General features: G+C 39.1%; 1 protein-coding gene across 4 annotated transcripts in view; it reads left to right on the plus strand.

Annotated features, from left to right (window-relative positions):
• Nucleotides 1-22,295, plus strand: part of LOC105467359 (shootin 1) — a 121,615-nt gene that overhangs the window by 6,451 nt on the left and 92,869 nt on the right. For 3 of the 4 annotated variants that reach the window (XM_071069060.1, XM_011716911.3, XM_011716922.3), the window contains exon 2: nucleotides 19,565-19,617. In XM_071069060.1, the coding sequence (XP_070925161.1) occupies nucleotides 19,565-19,617 (53 nt within the window). Of the gene's footprint in view, nucleotides 1-19,331; nucleotides 19,472-19,564; nucleotides 19,618-22,295 lie in introns of those variants that run through there. The other variant, XM_011716916.3, reaches the window with a different exon arrangement.

Genomic DNA, 22,295 nt, shown 5'->3' on the forward strand with positions numbered 1-22,295 from the left:
TTCTAATGCCATTCTTGAATAAAAGGAACAGGGTTCCTAGGAGAAATGGCTAATTTTAGGAAAGGGGCAGGAAGTATACAAGATGAGCCTAGAGCATCTTGTAGTGCTGGAAACTAAGGAAGTCCACCAACTGATAAGCCAACATTGATGGAGATACAGCAGTCCCCACTTCTCCACGGAGGAAGCTGCGTTACAACACCTGCAGTAGCTGCCTGAAATCATGGAAAATAACAAACCCTATATATACAAAGTTTTTTCCTATGCATACATACCTGTGATAAAGTTTAATTTATAAATTAGGCACAATGAGAGATTAACAATAATAACTCATAAGATAGAACAATTATAACAATATATCATAATAAGAGTTATGTGAATGTAGTCTCTCTCTCTCTCTCAAAATATCTCATTGTACTGTAATCATCTGTTTTCATACCATGTTGGCCATGGGTAACTGAAACTCTGGAGAGTGAAATGGTAGGTAAGAGGGAAGCTACTGTCTGTCAGAGACACAAGAGCCAATGGAAAGAACTTCCAATGTCCAAAGATGGAACTCTGAACAACAGAATATTGGATTATAATTCAAAGTATGAAGTAATATTTGTGAGTTGATACTGATATAAATAAATGATTAAAGACAAATCTCCCATGCAGAGCAATTCCAAATAATTTATGTAGACGTTCCCCCTCAAAGTGGTGTATCATAACTCCCTGATTCTTTTTTTTTTTTTGAGACGGAGTCTCGCTCTGTCGCGCAGGCTGGAGTGCAGTGGTGTAATCTTGGCTCGCGGCAAGCTCCGTCTCCCAGATTCATGCCATTCTCCTGCCTCAGCCTCCCGAGTAGCTGGGACTACAGGCCCCCGCCACCACGCCCAGCTAACTTTTTGTATTTTTAGTAGAGATGGGGTTTCACTGTGTTAGCCATGATGGTCTCGATCTCCTGACCTCGTGATCCGCCTGCCTCGGCCTCCCAAAATGCTGAGATTATAGGTGTGAGCCACCGTACTCGGCCTAACTCCCTGATTCTTAAGTGTGGGCAGCACATAGTGAATTCCTTCCAAAGACTACAATATGGAAAAGGGGGAACAAGTAACTTTACAGTGGAGAAACCTGACAAACACTACGTCAGCTAGTTGATCAAGGCCATCATGAACAATGCTAAGTCATGTTGATAGCATGATAGTGTGATGTGATGAATTGGCATTTTACCTCTGTGGTCTTCCCCTAAAAACCCGTAAACCCAGTCGACTCATGAGGAAACTATCAGCAAATCCCTACTGAGAGACGTTCTGCAAAATACCTGATCAGCACTTCTCCAAACTGTTAAGGTCATAAAAATGAGCAAAGTCTGAGAAACTGTCATAGTCAAGAGATGCCTTAAGGATTGAAGGGGAGAAAAAATTTTTCCCTCAATTCCTTGTAAGTTCATAATTGGGACAGATACCTGTAACAAAAGACATATGAACAAGCAAGTTTATTAAGGCATGCAGTGCACGTCGCAAGGGAGAAAAACAGTGGCTCAACATACTGTCTGCAACAAAGAACAATACATTTAGAAAAGTGTTAGGACAAAGGGAAGCAGTTCCCGCTTCCAAAGGCAGGAGAATGCGGGAAGGTGAGTTTCTGCGGAAACTCCTGGGGTAAAGTCTACTCGCAGAATCTGCCACCGTCTCTGAAGTGATATGGGTTGTAAAGGAGAATGTGTATCTTGTTTTTACGTGGGAAATGGGGAGAAGATAGACCTTTTGGCTTTGTAATTCTGTGTCCTGCTTTTAGGCAGAGGGAAGGCAGAGAGTTTGCCTGCATCCTAATTATCTTTAGCTCAAAGATCTTTCATATTTTGGGGAGATAGGCTGGTTTCCTTCAGTTCCTTCCTTTGAAACTTTACTTTCAGAAAGTCTCACATACTATGTGCTAGGCTGGTAGTTTTGGAGAGAGATGGTTGTGAGGTAAGTGATTGGCAAAGGGGAAGAAAACCAGAAGAAAATAACAGATTTAAGTATATTTGTCTCATATCTTACTGAGTCAGTCTCTTAGTCCTGAAACTAGGTTAGTTTAGGTAAACAGTCATGTTTTATTTCAAGAGGTGGTGTTATGGGTGATCTCTTTAATGTTAGGTTTCTATATGGTGTAAGCATACAAAAACTTAGTAAGAGACATTTCTATGGAAAAAAAAGAAAAAGCAAGGTTAATGTTTAGAGCAGTCTATAAATTAGTTTCTGAGTCTGGAGAGCAGCCATTTGAGAGGATTTATTTATCTTAGGCTCAAAGTGTCTTCACCTGGAGTGGGGCAGGCAGTTGCAATCTGACAGATTTTCCTTGTTTGTAGATTAAATATCATAAAGGTTGTCTATACAAAAGCTGTTGTGGTAATTTCTCTGATGTTTGTGTCAAGTTCTCCAGCTTTAGCTTGCATAGCTTCAGAAAAAGCCCAATTTTAATTTCAGTGATTCCAGGTCCAAAGGGTGGGAGAAAAATTGGAAATGTTAGTTTGGAGACTCACAGCCAGATACTAGAAAAAACTGAAAGAATTCAGGATCCATTCCAGATTGCAGGTAAATAATAAAATCTCAAAAAACAATGAACAGGGCTAGAATCTAGTAATGGGTGAGCTATAGTTTCTGAACTATTATTTTTCTGAGAACATTTTTTCTCTCTCACACTAATTTCTACCAAAGAGAACCAGTAAGACCAGTTTATTTGTAAAATAAGTTTTTGTCTATTATACTTTGCCTAATTATTTGCACAAGTGCAGCAAGAATCATGATTGACTATGTAAGCCCTTTTAAAATCTGCTTTGCTGGAACTCTTCATAAGGAATCTCAGATTAGGCTTAAAAAAATGCCTCCTTAGGCTAAGAAGCCAAGCTCAGGACTCAACATCAGATTGTGCCTATAGTAGTCTTGGATAGATATCTCTCTGCCCTAGATTCCTGATGTTCCTGGGCCTGTCAGGAAGGTGACATTCTTTACCCACCTAGGCAACCATTTGAACCATGTATTCAAGGTACGAGGCCAGTTTTTTTAAGGTGCCTTTGTTGGCTCCATTAAACTGAGGTTCCTCTAGGGACCTCAGTTCCCAAAAACTGTTTGGTCATATCAGAAAATATGACATTCCCATCAAACTTTGGCAATATAACCAGTGTTTTCAATTGTGTCCTATTAAAAGAAGAACGGATTCTTATTGAACTTATGCAAATGCCCATATTATCCTAAAAATAAGAATACTCATGAATAGTTTCCAAATTTTGGAGGGATCAGCTAAGGAAGAAAAGTAAATGTTTCCATTCTATTTGCGAAAGTATACTTTACCAAATAGTTGTAAGCTATAGATAGCGCAAAAGAAGAAAATGTTTTCCTAAATCTGGAAAATAAAAGAATCAGTAGTGTTTCTAACAAAAAAGTCATAAAAATCACAGTCCCTCATCATTTTAGTCCCATGTAATTCTTAATTCTGCTCGATGTTAGCAATATTAGGAGTTCAGTGTCTCCTTTGGAGTTCTGGAATTCATACACAGTCCACTGGTATTTCCTTAAAGTTATCAGAGACCTGTACATGTCAGAGTTCTTTTTGTTCTTCCCGTATACCTCCCTGAAGACCCAATGCTTTAGGATTATAATTGCTTGCAAAAAGTTTTTAGAAAGATTATCAGAATAAAGTAGTTATAATAAATGTGGACAACAAGACTTAAAAAGGCCATGGTTAAAGATCTGATGGGAGTTCATTATGATAATAATGCAGTTGACAAGGAAATTTGGTTGTTTGTGAAATACAGCAACTCCAGATAGCAATCCAGATAGCATATTAGATTTCTGGGACTCTCATAGTTTTGAAACACATCAATGACATATTCATACAAGTAATAACTCAAAGGTTAGCATTACATGTTATTTGACAATGTTTCTCATATAATTTAGCATGCAGAATAAACCTAATGGGTTTAATATGTCACTTTCAGACTTCTAGGGAGCCCTCTGGAAATCCTAAAGTTAGTTTAAGGTAAAAAAGACATCATTTACAATTTGACTTTGGGAAGTTTGTAAATAAGATTCAGAACAATCAAAATAGGATCACAGGTCACTGTGAAATAATAGTCATTCTGATTGTGTAATAATATTCATTTAATCAGAGTGATAAAGGCTTCGAAAGCAAATAGGAAGGTATATAGTTGTAGAAAAACCTTAACTCTTTAACTCAATTTTCTAAAGTAATCAAAGACCCAATAAAGACAATGTGAAACACAGGGAATCATCTTGATGAAACACAGAATCTCCCCTTCCTCTTCCCCTTCCCTCTTCCCCTTCCCTCTTCCCCTTCCCTCTTTCCCCTTCTCTCTCTGTCTCTACAGTTCACTAAAAAGGTGAACAAAAATCTATTTTCTCTTATCAATACTATAGGAAAATCTTGTTTTTAAAAAAGACCAAATTTTAGTTTTGTATCAGTGTACTTTAGATATCAAGGCTCTATTTTAAATCTCATAATAAATTAATTCAACTTTTGTTAGTTTAACCACACAAGACTTTCTCTTGCTCTCTTTTCTCTTCCCAACTTTCTGTATCCATTTGGTTTTCTGTATATCATTTCTTCATTCATTTTTCAACCTTTAAATAACATTTACTTAGACAAAATCACTCCTTTCTTCAACAAAAACAGATCCTCATATCTTGCTTATAACTTTCTCACCAAAAAATACATCTTATTTTACTTGTAAACTTTGCATACAGAATTGTTCCTCTTATTTCTAGTAGCCTTAATTACATATAGTAGAGTTTTAATCCTTAGGAATTTTGAACCAGCATTCCATAGACTAATACCACTTTATAATATCTTAGAAATATGTGTTTCCTCAAAGTATAATTTTTAAAGCTTGCTAACAGACTCAGATATCTTTAGTTTCTTTGCAATGAGAAGCCAAAAGTAGATAAACTTAAATTTATATTTAGCAATTAATGTTTAAACATTTTATCTTACTTGAAAATGATCGATATACTCAATGAATATTCATCATTTAATTTAATTTCACAAAACTCTAAGAATGTGGTAACCAAAGAGATTGTGAAACCTTTGTAAGTAAACATATTATAAAATATATTATTTTAAAACTACCTGTATAAACTCTTACCCTGCTATATCTGATTTGTTTAATTCACTCATTTTAATAGTTATGCTTGGAAAATTTTATGAGACAGTCAAAGCTAGGCATCATCTCAGGTTATTTTTCTCTTATCCATTTTTTAGCACGTATAAGTTAGGTAGTTACTACCCAAGCAGGAACTCTAAAGTTAATTATATGTGGTATTTTTTTCTTGTAACTTAGAAGACATAGTTGTTTTCACTAAACTAACACTATTAAACTAGTCTTATTTGCCCAAGTCACGTGAACCTGAAAAGTATTTGGGTTAGTTTCTAAATCTTAGGAGCTTTAAGTAAATTTAATTTATGACTGCACATTTATCTTTAAGCCAATGTGAAATTTCTTGAAAGCATTTAAAAAATTTTTAAATTAAATTAAATTAAATTAAATTTAATTTAATTTAATTTTTTTGAGACCGAGTCTCGCTCTGTCGCCCAGGCTGGAGTGCAGTGGCGTGATCTTGGCTCACGGCAAGCTCTGCCTCCTGGACTCCCGCCATTCTTCTCCCTCGGTCTCCGGAGTAGCTGGGACTACAGCGCCCGCCATCACGCCTGGTTAATTTTTGTATTTTTTTTAGTAGAGATGGGGTTTCACCATGTTAGCCAGGATGGTCTCGATCTCATGACCTCATGATCCGCCCGCCTCGGCCTCCCAAAGTGCTGGGATTACTAACAGGTGTGAGGCACCGTGCCTGGCCGAAAGCATTTTATAACCATGTAAAAACAACCAGTGACATATATGAAAACATGTATACAGGCCGGCGCACGGCGGCTCACGCCTGTAATCCCAGCACTTTGGGAGGCCAAGGCGGGCAGATCACGAGGTCAGGAGATGGAGACCATCCTGGCTAACATGGTGAAACCCCGTCTCTACTAAAACTACGAAAAATTAGCCAGGCGTGGTGGCACGCGCCTGAAGTCCCGGCTACTCTGGAGGCTGAGGCAGGACAATCACTTCAACCGGGGAGGCGGAAGTTGCAGTGAGCCGAGATCACACCACTGCACTCTATCCTGGGCAATAGTGCGAGACTCCGTCTCAAAAAAGAAAAAAAAAAAAAGAAGAAAGAAAGAGGAAAGAAAACATGTACACGTAAAAAATACAAACAAGATATTACAGCTTTCATTTAAATGTTCAGCCATAAGATCGTATAATAATATAAAACTCACTAATTTATAAATGACAGTTGGATCCAATACAACAAAGAGGCCTCAAAAATGCATTGTAATCTGAATAACACTTTCAATTAAGCCAACTTCTGACCACAGACATCTATAAAACAAGAGTTTGGGGGGCTTATTTGCCTACTAGAGGCCTAGGGTAATTAGTATTTCAGCTTTTCCTTCTTTTTCTTAAGTGCAGGACAGTACTGATTTCAATGTCCTGATGTTGTACAGCATTTGCTAGCATCCTGAGATGAATAGGTGAGATTTGGGATTAGTTAGAATAAGTGGGCTTTGAATTGCTTTTAGAGGCACATCCTATTTTTGTAAACAATTTGCAAGACATGGAGGGTTGTTTTTAATTCCTCAGAGAGTTTCGGTTGCAGTCTGCATATCAATGGACTGACTTGTTTATCTAATTGCATTATCTTTAACTTGTGTTATCAGGGAGATTTCCAACTGAGATAGAAATAAAAAGACTTCTGTTTCAACTTTAGTGCTATTTGCCTTTGGAATTTTTTTTTTGTTTTCTTTTGTTTTTTGTTTTTTGAGACAGCATCTCGCTCTGTCACCCAGGCTGGAGTGCAGTGGCATGATCATGACTCACTGCAGCCTCAACCTCTTGAGCTCCAACCATCCTCCCACCTCAGCCTCCCGAGTAGCTGGAACTACAGGTGTGTGCCACTATGCCTGGCTAGTATTGGTATTTTTTGTACAGACAGGGTTTCACCATGCTGCTCAGGCTGGTCTTGAACTCCTGATTTCAAGCAGTCAGCCTGTCTTGGCCTCCCAAAGTGCTGGGATTACAGACGTGAGCCATGGTGCCTGGCCTGCAGTGTTTTAATAAATCATTTTTTCCCCCAAAAGTATAGTTCCATTTTAGCTTAGGAGAGAAAGAAACAGGCAAATTTCTATAGTTTGGAAGTTTGGATATTTGTCCCCCAAAATCTCATGTTGAAATTTGATTCCGTAATGTTGGAGGTGAGACCTTAATGGGAGGTGTTTGGGTCATGGGGCTGGATCCCTCATGAATGGCCAGGTGCTTTTGTCCTAGTAATGCCTACTTTTTCGTACCTTGTAGCAATGAGTAATGAAGCTAGAAGAGTTGTCTACTAGCCTCCCTGAGAGTTCCCCTGAGAGCTCCTTGTTTAAAAGTGCATAACACCTTTCCCTTCTCTCCTGCTTTCCTCTCTCACCATATGATCGTTCCACACGCCTGGTTTCCTTCACCTTCTGCCAGGGGTGGAAGCAGCCGGAACAGAAACAGAAACAGACGCTGATGCCATGTTCCTTGTACAGCCTGCAGAACCATGGGCCAAATAAACTTCTTTACAAATGACCCAGCTTCGGGTATTCATTTATAGCAACCCAGATAGACTAAGAAACAAATGTAAACCAAAATTCTATACCAAAGTTATATATTACAACTGACTCAAGACCAAAACTACAACCATGCATGAGACTAAAACCAAGAAGCCCTTTAAGGCTTTAACCAACGTCTTCAAAGAGGGAGTGTAGAAGATGCAGCCCTTCCAAGAGCCACACCACTCCCAAAAGACAGGTAGAAGGAAGAAAGGCCCAATAACCTGTGTGCCACCAAGAGATGGAAGACAAAAAGAGACAGTAGTCACTAAGACAAACAGAAAAACAGAAGCTGCCCATGGGGTGTGTTTGGGGGTTTGCTAACAATAAGCCTCTTTATGACTTAAAACCATAGATGCAAGAATTACATTCCAAAGAGGGTAGGATGAAAAAGATGCAGTTCCCCTCAAGATCCAGTTTCATCCAACCACAGCCTAAGAAAGCGAAGACCCTCATTGTTAACAAGGCAGTGAATGTTAAGACAATTAAGAGAATGTTCCTTGAGAGCTGGAATGGCTGGACAAACATGTTTTAGACTCCTAGCCAGCTGGATAGCTGCTGCTGATACAAATCTGACAATTCGTGCCCCTGGGACTGGTGGAGACCAGAGAGAAAAACCTTGCTTGTTGCAAAAGCCAAGCTCTCAAAACATACAGCAAGATGGAAGGAGAATCTTCTTATGATTTTCCTTTTTATGACAAACCACACCAAAAAAAGAAAAAAAAAAAAAAGAAGAGAGACAAGGAAAACAAAGGCCTTTTCTGGGTGGCTAAAGATCAGTCATCAGTATGTACCCAAACCAAATCTACAGGAGTCACAAATTCAAAGAACAATTTTTTTTTCTTTTTTAATTTCAAATGTTTTTTTCCTGCCAATCTGAATTTGGAAAGGAAGGAACAAGGAAAAATTTTTACTTTCCCCTGTTGACCAGGCACTACAGGTAGAGACTTGGGAGAGCTGCCTTTGTAAGAATATTCTTTTCCTACCAGCTTCTACCTGTTCTGTTCTCCCAGGATTGTGTCTGCAGGTCCCAGAGCGAGTGAAGTGGCTCAGAATATCCGCCAACTATGCCAACATGAAGGGGAGAAAAAATTATATTTTCCTCAGTCCTCATAGGTTGGTAATTGGGACAGACTCCTGTAACAAAAGACAAATTAACAAGAGACAGCAAGTTTATTAACAGATAAATGCACATCCCGAGGCCAAAAAGTAACTCCAAGTAGTGGCTTAAAACTCTGGTTTTTATTATCACCTTCAACAAAGAACAATTCATTTTAGAGAAGTGATAGGACAAAGGAAAGCAGTCCCAGGCTTCCAAGGGTGTGAAAATGTATGGGGAAGGTAAAGGTATGGGGAAGCTAATGGGGCAAAGTCGGCTTGCGGATTCCTCTGGTGCCATCTCTGAGCTGATATGGGTTGTAAAGGAAAATTTACATCCTGTTTTTAGGCAGGAACAAGGGGGAGGATAGAAAGACCTTTTGTTTTTGTAATTCTCTGTCCTGCTTTTAGGCAGAGGAAAGGTAGAGAGCTCCCCTGTATCCTAATTATCTTCAGTTCTCCCCAGTCCTTCATATTTTAAGGAGATATATTGTTTGTTTTGCAGTATATATAATAGCTAAATGTAATGTAGTATCCCAGATGGGATCCTAGAACAGAAAAGGTCATCAAGTAAAAACTAAGGAAGTCTGAACAAAATAAGGACTTTACTTCATAGCAGTGTATCAATATTGGTCCATTAATTTTAGTAAATGCACTATACTAATGTAAGATATTGCTCTATCTTTGCAGTTTTACTGTAAATACGAAACAAAAGTGAAGTTTACTAAATATAATAATTCTGCTTACATTCTTATACACATGTATTTTAAGTGCAGCTGTAGGAAACATTCATTTAAAAAATACTTTTTTAAAAAAATTGATATAATAATTATATGGATTTTTGGGGTACAGGAAAAATTCTTGAAAATGGAATTGTGGGATCCAAAAAGTATGTATTTTAAACTTTGTTGTGCTTTCAATTTTATTCTGTAAGACACACAGCTAAGCTTTGCCTCAAGATGTAGAAGGAAGACACTTTTATTGATTGCATACTGTGCCCGCTTATCATTTTAAACACTAAAACATGAATTCTGGGCTAGGCATGATGGTTCATGCCTATAATCCCATGCGTATAATCTCAGTGCTTTGGAAGGCTGAGGTAGGTGTATTGCTTGAGGCCACGAGTACAACCAGCCTTGGCAACGTAACAAGAACCCCTCCCTACAAAAAATAAAAATAGAAGGTCAGCTGGGCATGGTGGTATGCATCTGTAACTGGAGAGACTGAGGCAAAAGGATTGCTTGAGCCTAGGAGTTTGGGGTTACATTGAGCTATAATCATGTCACTCCACTCCAGCCTGGGTGACAGAGTGACACCCTGTCTCAAAAATAATAATAAAATAAATAAATAATATATAAGTAAAATAAAATAAAATATAAAATAAAAAATAAGTAAAATAAAAGAAAATATAAAATAATAAAATAAAAATATAAAATAAAATAAGTAAAATAAGCCCACCCATGAATTCTGAAATTTTTCTATGGTACCATGAAGCGTACTGCTATATCAAGACCCTTTAGACTTGATTCAATTTCAAATCCTCTGTGGCACAAATTTGCATGTGATTGTGTCTGTGTGCGTTATTAGCTTTTTAAATAAATAAGACTTTTTTTTTTAGAAGTTTAGGTTTACAGAAAATTGAGCCAAAAGTACAGAGAATATTCATACCTCTTCACCTTTTCCTACTCTCATTTCTACTGTTATTAACGTATTGCTTTAATTAATCTACCTTTGTTAGAATTGTTGGGCCAGAATTGATACATTATTATTAACTAAAATCCATAATTTACATTAAGGTTCACTTTTTGTCTTGTACATTCTATGGGTTTGGACAAATAGATAGCACATGTATTCACCATTACAGTACAGAACCACTGCTCTAAAGATGTCATGTGTTCTACCTGTTCAACCCTTCCTTTTTAACTACAAACCCTTGGCTCACTGCAACTCCACCTCCTGGATTCAAGTGATTCTCCTGCCTCAGCCTCCCTAGTAGCTGGGACTATAGGCACATGCCACCTCTCCCGGCTAATTTTTGTTTTTTTAATAGAGACAGGGTTTTACCATGTTGGCCAGGATGGTCTCGATCTCCTGACCTCGTGATCCGCTCGCCTTGGCCTCCCAAAGTGTGGGATTACAGGTGTGAGCCACTGCGTCTAACCTCCCACTGATCTCTTAATTGTCTCCATAGTTTTGCCTTTTGCAGAATGTCATATAATTGGAATCATATGATATGTGTGTAGCCTTTTTAGACTGACCCTTTTCACTTAGCAATATACAGTTAGGTTTTTTTCCTTGTCTTTTTTTGTGGCTTCATAGTTTACTTACCACTTCTTAACACCGGATACTGTTCCGTTGTCTGGATGTACCACAGTTTGTTTATCCATTCACCTATCTTGTTTGTTCCCAAGTTTTGGCAATTAGGAATCAAGCTGTGCAAACATTAATGTGGTGGTAACGTATGGAAGGGAAGTGTTCTGTAGTTCTGTGATTAGATCATAGTTTTATGATTAGCTCTTAGTGACCCCGTGTCCCTAGGATGTGACCTTTACAAGTTCTCAGTTTTGTTTTATTTACCTCTTCGATGAGACAAGAAGGCTAGTAGGGGCTGGCGTTGGGTGTTTGCCTTCCACCAAGTCTGTTAGACTCTGGTAAGATAGTTTCTTTTGAGGACAGACATTGTTTAGAGGAAAAGAATGCTTTGGGCATATTTCATAGAGGCTACCTTATTTTCCTTTTAAAAAAATAGGCCGGGCGTAGTGGCTCACGCCTGTAATCCCAGCACTTTAGGAGGCCAAGGCGGGTGGATCATGAGGTCAGGAATTCAAGACCAGCCTGACCAACATGGTGAAACCCCGTCTCTACTAAAAATGCCGGGCGTGGTGGTGCATGCCTGTAATCCCAGTTACTTAGGAGGCTGACGCAGGAGAATTGCTTGAACCCGGAAGGCAGAAGTTGCAGTGAGCCGAGATTGCACCACACCACTGCACTCCAGCCTGGGTGACAAAGTGAGACTCTGTCTCAAAAAAAAAAAAAAAAAAAAAAAAAAAAAAAATATATATATATATATATAGACACACACACACATACATACACACACTGGGTTTCGCTATGTTGCCCAGGCCGGCCTCAAACTCCTGAGCTCAAATGATTCTCCTGCCTCAGCCTCCCAAAGTGCTGGATTACAGGTGTGAGCCACTGCACTCTGTCAGTAGTGGCTACTTTTCTGTGCCACCTGCCAGAGTAGTAGGGAAAATTTTCACTTTGAGCATCTAGTAGTGATCCTGGAGGTGAAACTCACAAAAGCTTAGGCCCCTCTAAGGCTGGGTCCCCCTGGCAATTTTAACACTCAAACTTGTCCAAACTGAGCCTCCAGCTATTCTTTAATTCCAGTTTAGGGTTTCCAATACCAGTTACCAGGTACCGGTTCCCAAGGAGGTTTCTGCTTCCGGGCTGCTTCTCTAATAAATTATAATCCTTTCTATCTGCCTTATGTGTCTCTTCCGTTTTGGGGATGGTAGTTTGTCCTGTGGCTTTAATTATCTGGTAGATCTTAGGAAGAGTGGTTGATTTTCAATTCGTTCTTACTTTTTGTTGTGAGGATGGAATGAGGATTTACAAGCTCCTTACATGACAGACCAGAAATCAGATTTATATGTGTATTTTAAAGATACTCAGTTTTCTTCCTTTCTTCTTGGTTAATTTGAAGTCATTAATGTAGTTTGCTGAGAGTACTTCTTAAGTATCATTAATTTATTAACACTGAACTGTGTGTTTTACCATGTAATGAATAAATTTCTGGTTTGCCGTAATTTCTTTTCAGGATATGAAATCTGTCACCTTTGTTTTTTGATCAGATTTTCTATCAGTGTTTTCCATGGCTTTTCGAATGCTTTAATTAACAAGTAAGGTACAAATGCCTTCTCTTTCTACTCTGGCTATAAGAGGACGACCCATTGGGATGTGTACAGAAGGGAATAATGTCGTAATTGAACACTATCTTTTGTGACTCATGTCCTCATTCCCCATTAGTAAGAGGTATCTCAAAGCTCCCTGAGTATCAAAGATGCAGACTGAATGGATGAGAATCTACATTAGAAGCTGTCATGAGGTCGTGTTTTCTGGTTACATTTGATGGCTATTTAAACCTTCATTTTTATTAAGTATCTTGATACAATATATGATGTAAGAGACTCTTACCATGGGGAGGAGAGTATGTGCTCTTCTATGATTTGCTCATGTGAAGACCTAGATCCATTCTTCCTTCCTTCATTTAACACGTTTATCGAATAAGCTATATGTCAGACAGGATCCTAGATATCAGAATCTGGAGAGAGAAAGGTGTAGTCTTTAACCAAGGGAATTATTTCTGATCCAGTGCTTTAGTGCATTGCACACAGAAATGCTCAGTAATGTCTTTTTGGATGAATGACTCTGGGAGTCAGTAGATTGGTGCTTCCACTACCATTCTGTATTGTGGGATTTGATTTCTCTATGCATTTGTGTCTCTGTTTGTAAAATGAGGATGTTAATATTTGGATTGTTTTGCCTCACAGATTTATATGAACATATTCAACATGTTGAATTCATTTATTCAGTATAGGCATGGACTCTGGTATTCATATAAGTGTAAGACATATATAGCAGTGAATCGGGTGGGAAGAATGACAGGAAAACAGACCTGTGCACAGATAATTTATAATGTTATATGTAGATGCTCTAATAGAGCTATATGAACAGTGTACTCTGATGATATATCAAGATAAAACTGCTGATTTTGCATGAAGTATATGGGGAAGGCTTCTTAGAAGAAGTAACAGTTGAATTGCATCGAAAAAGAGGAGATAGGAAAGATGGGGTAGGGAAAGCCTTTGCAGGCAGAGGGAAAAACATTTGCAAAGGTACCTAAGAATGAGAGGTATTGGGTTTAGGGAAGCACTGGAACTTTGGGTGTGGCCCTTGAGATTGAATAGTGAGCAGTAGAGTGGGATTCCAGCAGTAAAGATAAGGTGTTTGGAAGTTTCTAAACATGAAATAACCAGCTTGCTTTGTTAACTAACTGCTATGTAAAGAATGCCCTTGGGATAGAAGGAAGCTAGAACTAGATAGGAGGGTTTTATCATTATTGAGTGTCTAAGTTAGGGCAGAGATAACAGCTTCAGAGGAAGGGCAGATTGCAGAGATATTTTTTAGAGGTTTGAGCAGTTTGATGATCCTTAGGAGGGAGAAAAAAGTGGGAACTCAAGGGTGATCCTGCAGGTACTATCTTGAGAACTAGGTAGGTAGATGATGACACCAATGACAGAAGACCTTTCATACAGGGAGTAGAGAAGGGAAATTGATGAGCTCACTTTCTGAAAGTTGAGTTTGAGATGCTTGTGGAGCCTCTTGACAGAGCGGCCCAGAACTGCCGGTAGAACTGTCTGCTATGTTGGAAATGTTCTGTGTCCACTGTCCATTATGGCACTAACTAGCCACATGTGGCTATCGAGCACTTGAAATATAACTTCTGCAACTGAGGAACTGAATTTTACATTTTCTTTAGTTTCAATCAATTAAAATTTAAATAGCTGCTTGTGGCTAATGGCTACCATTTTGGACCACACAGGTCTGGTAAGTATTGGTTGGAAATACTGGTCTGGAAAGAGTGCTAGAGGTAGAGTGATTAGCCTCCGTGGGACTGGGAGGTTTCCTAGGATGCTGAACTTTCAGTGCTAAAACTGACAAAATCCCAGACAAAGCATGATTCTTATTAACCCTAGCTAGAGGTGTTACTGGCTTGTAGTTATGAACTTTAGTTGTCACATTTCTGAAACAACTAAGTCTACTCAGCTGCCTGTTGGGCTGGCTATGTCATGATTTGCAGCTTGGAAAGAAAACTTTTCTTGGCGTCGAGGAGTTAGAAAATAGAAAACCAGCATGATTCTTGAAACACATGCTCTGCCTGCTCTTCTCCTTGTTTTCTCCACCGTCTTCCTTTTTCTTCCATTCTATATTGTTATGTTACAGCCCACTTTGGCTGTACATTGGAATTACCTGGGGCTCTCACTTCTAAACGTATATATGTATGTGTGTGTGTGTATGTATGTATGTATGTGTGTGTGTGTGTGTGTGTGTGTCTGTCTGTCTGTCTGTCTGTCTGTCTGTCTATCTATCTATCTATCTGTCTGTCTATCTATCTGGATGCCCAGGATCTACCCCAGAATAGTTAAATCAGAATCTTGAAGCAGCAGGGGCAAGGCATCTATATGATTTAAAAGCCCCCCAGGTGATTTCAATGTGTAGCCAGGATTGACAAGTACAGCTCTCAGAAATGCTTTTACTTCTTTGCCACCTTTCTTTACTGCAACACTTTGTGTGCAGTTGATCTTTAACCCCCTTTCCCCTCCCTTTATTTGGTGGAGGATAGAAGTACCCTGGAAATTTTTCCTGTCTGCCATGCAGGACAAAAGTAAGCCTGAGGCTGAGGGCATTAGGGAATAGCCTAACTTCTTTTGTTGTAAACACAGGATTTGATGTACTTATATCAGTAATAATAACCATGGCTAACATGTTTTGAACAGTTAATATGCCCAAATACTCTTACATATGTTAACTCATTTACTCTTAGTAACAACACCATGAGAGATGTGTAATTATTATTCCTGTTTTCCAGATGAGGAACATGAGAGTCAGAGAGATTCACTGATTTGCCCAAGGTCCCCTAGCCAGTAAGTGCTCAGGCTGTCATTAGGATGCACTTTTTAATTACTGTCCTATATAACCTTATAGTACAGTGAAATATACTGTACCTGTAAATGTGAGAGATGAAGTCTTCTTGAGCTCTCAAGCTGCAGGTACCTTTCATATGCCGAGAATTGGTTAGATTCATCTGTTTTTGTTTTTTTGTTTTTTTGTTTTTTTTTTTGAGACAGAGTCTTGCTTTGTTACCCAGGTTGGAGAGCAGTGTTATGATCTCTGCTCACTGCAACCTCCGCCTCCTGGGTTCAAGTGATCCTCCCACCTCAAGCCTCCTGAGTAGCTAGGATTACAGGCATGTGCTGCCACACCTGGCTATTTTTTTTTTGTATTTTTGGTATAGATGCAGTTTCACCATGTTGTCCGGGCAGGTTGTGAACTCCTGACCTCAAGTGATTCCCCCGACCTTGGCCTCCCAAAGTGTTGGGATTACAGGCATGAGCCACCATACCCGACCAGATTAATCTCTTTAGCATTGGCGAGTTCAGGATTTGGAGGATGTCTCTGATGGAATCACTTGAGCTGTGCAAGCTCAGTTTTTAAAATTTTCAGACTGCAAGCCAGTTCTGAAACAAGAAGGCAGCTTTCTCTGCGACCCCGTAACATTGCCAAAGAAGCAGCTGAATAATATAGATCACTTCAGTTTTTGCCAGTTTTGCTGAGGTTAGGGTTAGGGGTCCACTATGATACATACGTGTGTGTATGTGCGTGCATGTCTGTACGTGTTGTTTATGGTAGTGAGCTTGGTTTTATTAGCAAGGGTTGAATTCTTCTCATACTTTCCTTTCCTTTCCTTATACCTTACTTTAAAGTTGTACATAGTCACAAGAAAGCATATTTTCTGTGATTTTCATTAAAATATGATAGTTCAAAGACTCTTAATTCTTTTCATAAATACCCAGTAATTGGGATGCTACAATGTTTCATCTGGGTTCTATTGGCAGTATAATGGAAGAATAGTATTGGTATTTTAAAAAAGACTTCAAAACCATTATCTGATGTTTTAAATAGAAAAAATTTCTTAATGTCAATATGAGATCATTGAGGATCATGGTATTTTATTTTATCTTATTTTATTTTGGAGACAGGGTCTTGCTCTGTTGCCCAGGCTGGAATTAAGATTCTTAATTAATTCTTTTCACAAATACCCAGTAATTGGGAGCCTACAATGTTTCATCTGGGTTCTGTTGGCAGTATAATGGAAGAATAGTATTGGTATTTTAAAAAAGACTTCAAAACCATTATGTGATGTTTTAAATAGAAAAAATTTCTTAATGTCAATATGAGATCATTGAGGATCATGGTTTTTTATTTCTTTTTTTTTTCTTTTCTTTTTTTTTTGGAGACGGAGTCTTGCTCTGTTGCCCAGGCTGGAATACAGTGGTGCAATCTTGGCTCACTGCAACCTCTGCCTCCCGGGATCAAGTGATTCTCCTGCCTCAGCCTCCTGAGTAGCTGGGATTACAGGTGCGCACTACCATGCCCAGCTAATTTTTTTGTATTTTCAGTAGAGACAGGGTTTCACCATGTTGGTCAGGCTGGTCTCGAACTCCTGACCTGATGATCTGCCCGCCTCAGCCTCCCAAAGTGCTGGCATTACAGGCATGAGCCACTGCACCTGGCTGAGATCATGGTTTTATAAACCTTTATTGTTCATTCTCTATGTCTGTAAAGCAGTTTACCAATAATAGAACATTAAATCAATTTTGGTTTTCAACTTCATCTACAGATACTTTTAAATGTCAAGTAACCTAAAATCAAAGTCTCTTAATAGAATACTTATATATCTATTTTTTGAAACAATTTAAGATATAGTAATAAGATATGGGATCATGGCCATAGACTACCCAGTGGTGGTGTAAGTGAATATTTTGAGAAGTTATTAGTTAGTTCTTGTTTCTTTCTGTTAAAAAGGTAAGGACATGTTTCATTGGTTTTTCACCTCCAAAGACGATTTAGTTTATACTTAGCTCTTGGGGTATGTGTGGCAGGGCTGACGAAGAGCTGGTGTTCAGAGGGCTTCATTCTAGGTCAGTCAAATCTTTTTCTGTTGAAAATGTTTTGTTTTGTTTTTTGAGATACAGTCTTGCTCTGTTGCCCAGGTTGGAGTGTGCAGTGGTACGTTCTTGGCTCACTGCAACGTCTGCTTCCCAGGTTTACATGATTCTCCTGCCTCAGCCTCCCAAGTATCTGGGACTACAGGCAAGTGCTACCACGCCCGGCTAATTTTTGTACTTTTAGTAGAGGCAAGATTTTGCCATGTTATCTAGGCTAGTCTTGAACTCCTGACCTCAAGTGATCTGCCCACCTTGGCCTCCCCAAGTGTTGGGATTACAGGCGTGAGCCACCACGCCCAGACTGTAAATGTAATTATTTTCAGAAGAACTATATCTTTACATGTACACATTCACCTATTTTATGGACTAATTTTCAAGGATTCTTTTGGGATGTGGCTTCAATAAAATTATCCATTAATTCTTGTTTAAGTGGTCCTGGTATACTAATAAAACTTCTGGACATTGGTGGTATAATGTCATAAATATTCATCAATTTGAATTTGGATTTTAGGACTTTGGTGCCACCATCACAGTAGCCATTCTGAACCCTTTCGATCACCAGAGGAGAAAACAAGGCATGTGCTTTACCATGTTAAACATCTGTTTCTGGGGTGTTCTTTGCCCTAGTGGTTAGAATTGTACATTTTTGGAATTAAGGACCAGATTATCTGCGATGTTCTTGTAGCCACTGGTTTCAGATTTTTTATTTCTGTTTCTAGATTATTCATAGAAATAGGAAGCTCTGTTTTTTTTTTTTCTTAAAAGAAGAACTGAGGGTTTTTTTTTGGTAGATAAATCCATAAAGACAAAAGTTCAAATTGTGACCAGCCTGGGCAAAATAGCAAGACCCCATCTCTACAAGAAATTTAAAAATTTAGCTGGGCATGGTAGCATGTGCCTGTAGTTCCAGCTGCTCAAGAGGCTGAAGTGGGAGGATTGTTTTGAGCCCGGGAGTTCGAAACTGCAGTGAGCTATGATGGTACCACCGCACTCCAGCCTAAGTGACAGAATAAGACCCTGTCTCTTAAAAAAAGAAAATCAACCTGATGATTCACTGACTTTCTCGTGCCAGTCAAGGTGCCGGCCCTGGGGTGAGCCACAGTTTTAGACTTACTTCAGATGTTCTGCTCTGTCATTGATCTTAGGCCATTCTTTTTCTTCTCACTTAATGTGTTCAAAACTTTATATTCTCAACTGTAGGGATACCTAAAAATGGTGCTTTGATTAAAGATGAATGTGGGGATTTAGGGTTGTTTTTTTTTTTTTTGGTCAATAAAATATTTTAAGTACACAACTGTGCCCCCTACGTAGTGGATACTATTTCCAAACAGTTTAACGTATCTTCCCCAGTTAGTGAAAGGAGTCTGAATTTCTGGTCGTGACTGACAATCTTATCTGAAAATAGTTCTTAGCTGAATCCTTTATAAATTTTTTGCTTGTGAATAAAGCAGACGTGTGACATTGAGTCGAGTGTGCAAACCTACTCTACTTTCTACAGGCGGATTTTCTAAATAAACCTCTGATTATAGTACCACGGACTAACAGTGCTAGGAGGAACTTCAGGGAACACCTGCCCGAATGCTTTCACAGGACCAAGTGCTGAGCATCAGAAAGGAGAAATCGCTTGTCATATGTCACCTCTCCTGGCTCGTGGGTGTTCCTAATGACCTAGGGAGAACTGAAATTTAATTTGGTGGGCTCACGTCTGCTTTTTCTTCCTTACTGTTAAAAGCAGGAGCCCAGCCAGGTTTGGTGGCTCATGCCTGTAATCACACGTTGTGAGGCCAAGGCAGGAGGATCGCTTGAGCCCAGGAGTTTTGAGACCAGCCTGAGCAACATAGTGAGACCCTGTCCCTACAGAATAAAAAGATGAAAACAGAAGCCCCTTTTCTGCCGCCTCTTCTCCACCCTACCTCACCCTAGTAAGAAGACAATGGGGGTTAGGTGGATTCCCCAGGTTTCCCTGCAGTAAACTTTTGACAGTGTTGTAATGTTGCTTTCCTTTTTTCTTTTAGCAATAGGCGAATATGAAGACCTTAGAGCAGAGAACCAGAAAACAAAGGAGAAGGTTTGTACTTTACCCTTTTTCCCCCCTTTCTTACATGTGTAAAAGCCTAGGCGGCATAGTGCATTGTTCAGTCACCAATTTCAGTTAAATGTGAATGAGGGTTGTTTTTTTTTCTTTTCTTCCCTTTTCTCTTGCATGTGTGGTTCAAGCTAATACCAACTCCAGGCTCCAGATGGTAAAGAATAGCAGGCATGCCACAGTGGGTGCAGCTCTGGGAGATTAACTACATGGCTAAATGTGCAGCAAGGCACCAGGCCAAGCAACTCAAGTCCCCAGGAATCGTACTTTTCCCCTAACAGTCAGATTTGGGATTCTGTCAGTGGAATTGAACGCTTGATACATGTACTTTGGGACCTAGACACATTGGATCCTGGAGAAAACTCTTTGTAATTAGTCATTGGTATTTTGCCCCAATACCTCCATAAATCATTGTATGTCTGCTTCTTCTATTTATATGAATAATACACCGGAAGTTGAGAAGCATCCACTGTGAAGGTGGGGAAGTCTGGTAAATATTTTCAGGGGCTCTGTCAGTTTTGTTTTAACTGTTAAATAATTGAATTCTACTTACCTTACAAAATGTATCCTTCTTATCACTGAAAATATCTTAAGGTTTGTGAATGCTTGCTAATATATATAGCTAATAAAAAATACATATATATATGGTTTTTTTTTTCTTGTAAATTTAGGGAGCCGACAAATGGAAGAACAGGCTAAGGTCAGAAACGTAGAGGGACTGAATAGCAAATGAAAAATAGAGAGGAAGCCAACTGCCTATTTTTGGTTTTAGATGCAAACAAAATTTACTTTAAAAAATTACTTTGTTGGGTAGGCCAAATATTTCAGAACATAATATCCCTGGTCGAAAATTAGTAAAACAGGTCCTTAGTTGATATTAAGGCAGAAGATAGCCATCACTGCTATAAATTGTGAAACCTCATTTTTAAAATTTCAGAGTAAGAGCTATAATAAAAACTGGCAGCAAGCTAAATACTTGTAAAACGTATGAGATATTTGGGATCCCTTATTGGGCTCTGTAGAATTATATTTAACTTTTTCACTATTAATTTGCCACCTATATAGCTGTAGTATGGTTGGTGATACTAATGGTAAGTACTCTAGTTCAAAGCAGATTATAATGGATTTTTAGATCATTATTTTTCGCCTAGTTTTAAGGCTCCTTTGCTCATTTGTAAATAAATCCTTGGTGTTCTGTGAAATCCTAAGTTTCTTCTCTTGCCTTCATCAGGTCATTCAGGGAATAGTAGGTGGAGGTGATAAAAACATCCATGTTAGAAGGGGCTGGTGCATACATACATAGTATGGTAAGAAGCACTTTGGGAGGCTAAGGTGGGAGGATCACTTAAGACCAGGAATTCAAGACCAGCCTGGGCAACATAGTGAGACCCCCATCTTTACAAAAAAGTTAAAAAATTAATCAGGCATGGTGGCATGCACCTGTAGTCCCAGCTGCTTGGGAGGTTGAGGCAGGAGGATCCCTTGAGACCTAAAGGTTGAAGCTGCAGTGAGCCATGATTGTATCACTGTGTTCCAGCCTGGGCAACAGAGTGAGATCTTGTCTCAAAACACACACACACACACACACACACACACACACACACACACACATACACAGAGCAGCAGCAGCAGAGTGAGATCTTGTCTCAAAACGCATACACACACACACACACACACAGAGCAGCAAAGTGAGATCTTGTCTCAAAACACACACACACACACACACACACACACACACACAGTAAGAAAGTCACTGAAAATAGTGGTTTGGCAAGATTTCTAATTCCAGCCCTGTAACCATGCAAAATCACAACTGTCCTGAGGACATAAACAGGTAAGGAGGTTGTTCTTAGATCCTGGGCTCCTGATGCCCCCAAATTCCAAAGTAAACCTAGTTGGTAATGCTTAGGCTGGATACTTGAGCATCTTGCTCTAAGATACTCAGCTGTTTTCCAGCTCTAGGAGAACAAAGAGGCTGAGATGATACCAGTCATTGAGTCTCTTTCATAGCTGCTCCTGACCCACGGGAAGAACAAAGCAAGTTGGAGGGGTTAGTCCAGGAGCACTCTTTGACTTAACCTAGAAGGTAAGAGGAGGGAAAGCAAACAGGTGTCTTCATAAAATAGAGAAAGAAGGATGATAGAAGCAAATGAATAATGTAAGAGGAAGAGGATTAAATTTTTTATTTATTCTTCTTTAATCCTTGCTTACATGTAGACCTAGCAGTGGCCTAAAAATACATAGTAGGTGCTCTGTAAACATCTATTGTTGGTAGAGATGATGGTTGTTTAACTGACAGCCACTTTCTGTGGTGAGGTTTTAAGTGAATCATCCGTTATGCAAGTGGAATTGTAGGTAAAATGCATTTGGTAAAAGGAGGATTATAAATTACCTCAGCCCATTAACTGTTTACATGTTTCTCTGCATAGAGTATGGCCTAATACTTTCATGACATCTGTAGGCATTATTGACCTGCTTCTGTTGTAATTCTTTAAAAATAACTATTAACAGCAACGGGAAGAAAAGAAACGAAAGCAATATGGAATGCTGTGTGGTTGGGTAAAACAAAGTAGAGTGGTTTTAAGTTCACTGCACTTTGTTTATCTTCTGTTAAAAGACTAGCTTGCTTATTACTGCAGATTTTTCCTCAGAAGGGGGGG

This window comes from Macaca nemestrina, chromosome 9 (genome assembly GCF_043159975.1).
Source record: "Macaca nemestrina isolate mMacNem1 chromosome 9, mMacNem.hap1, whole genome shotgun sequence".
NCBI lineage: Eukaryota > Metazoa > Chordata > Mammalia > Primates > Cercopithecidae > Macaca > Macaca nemestrina.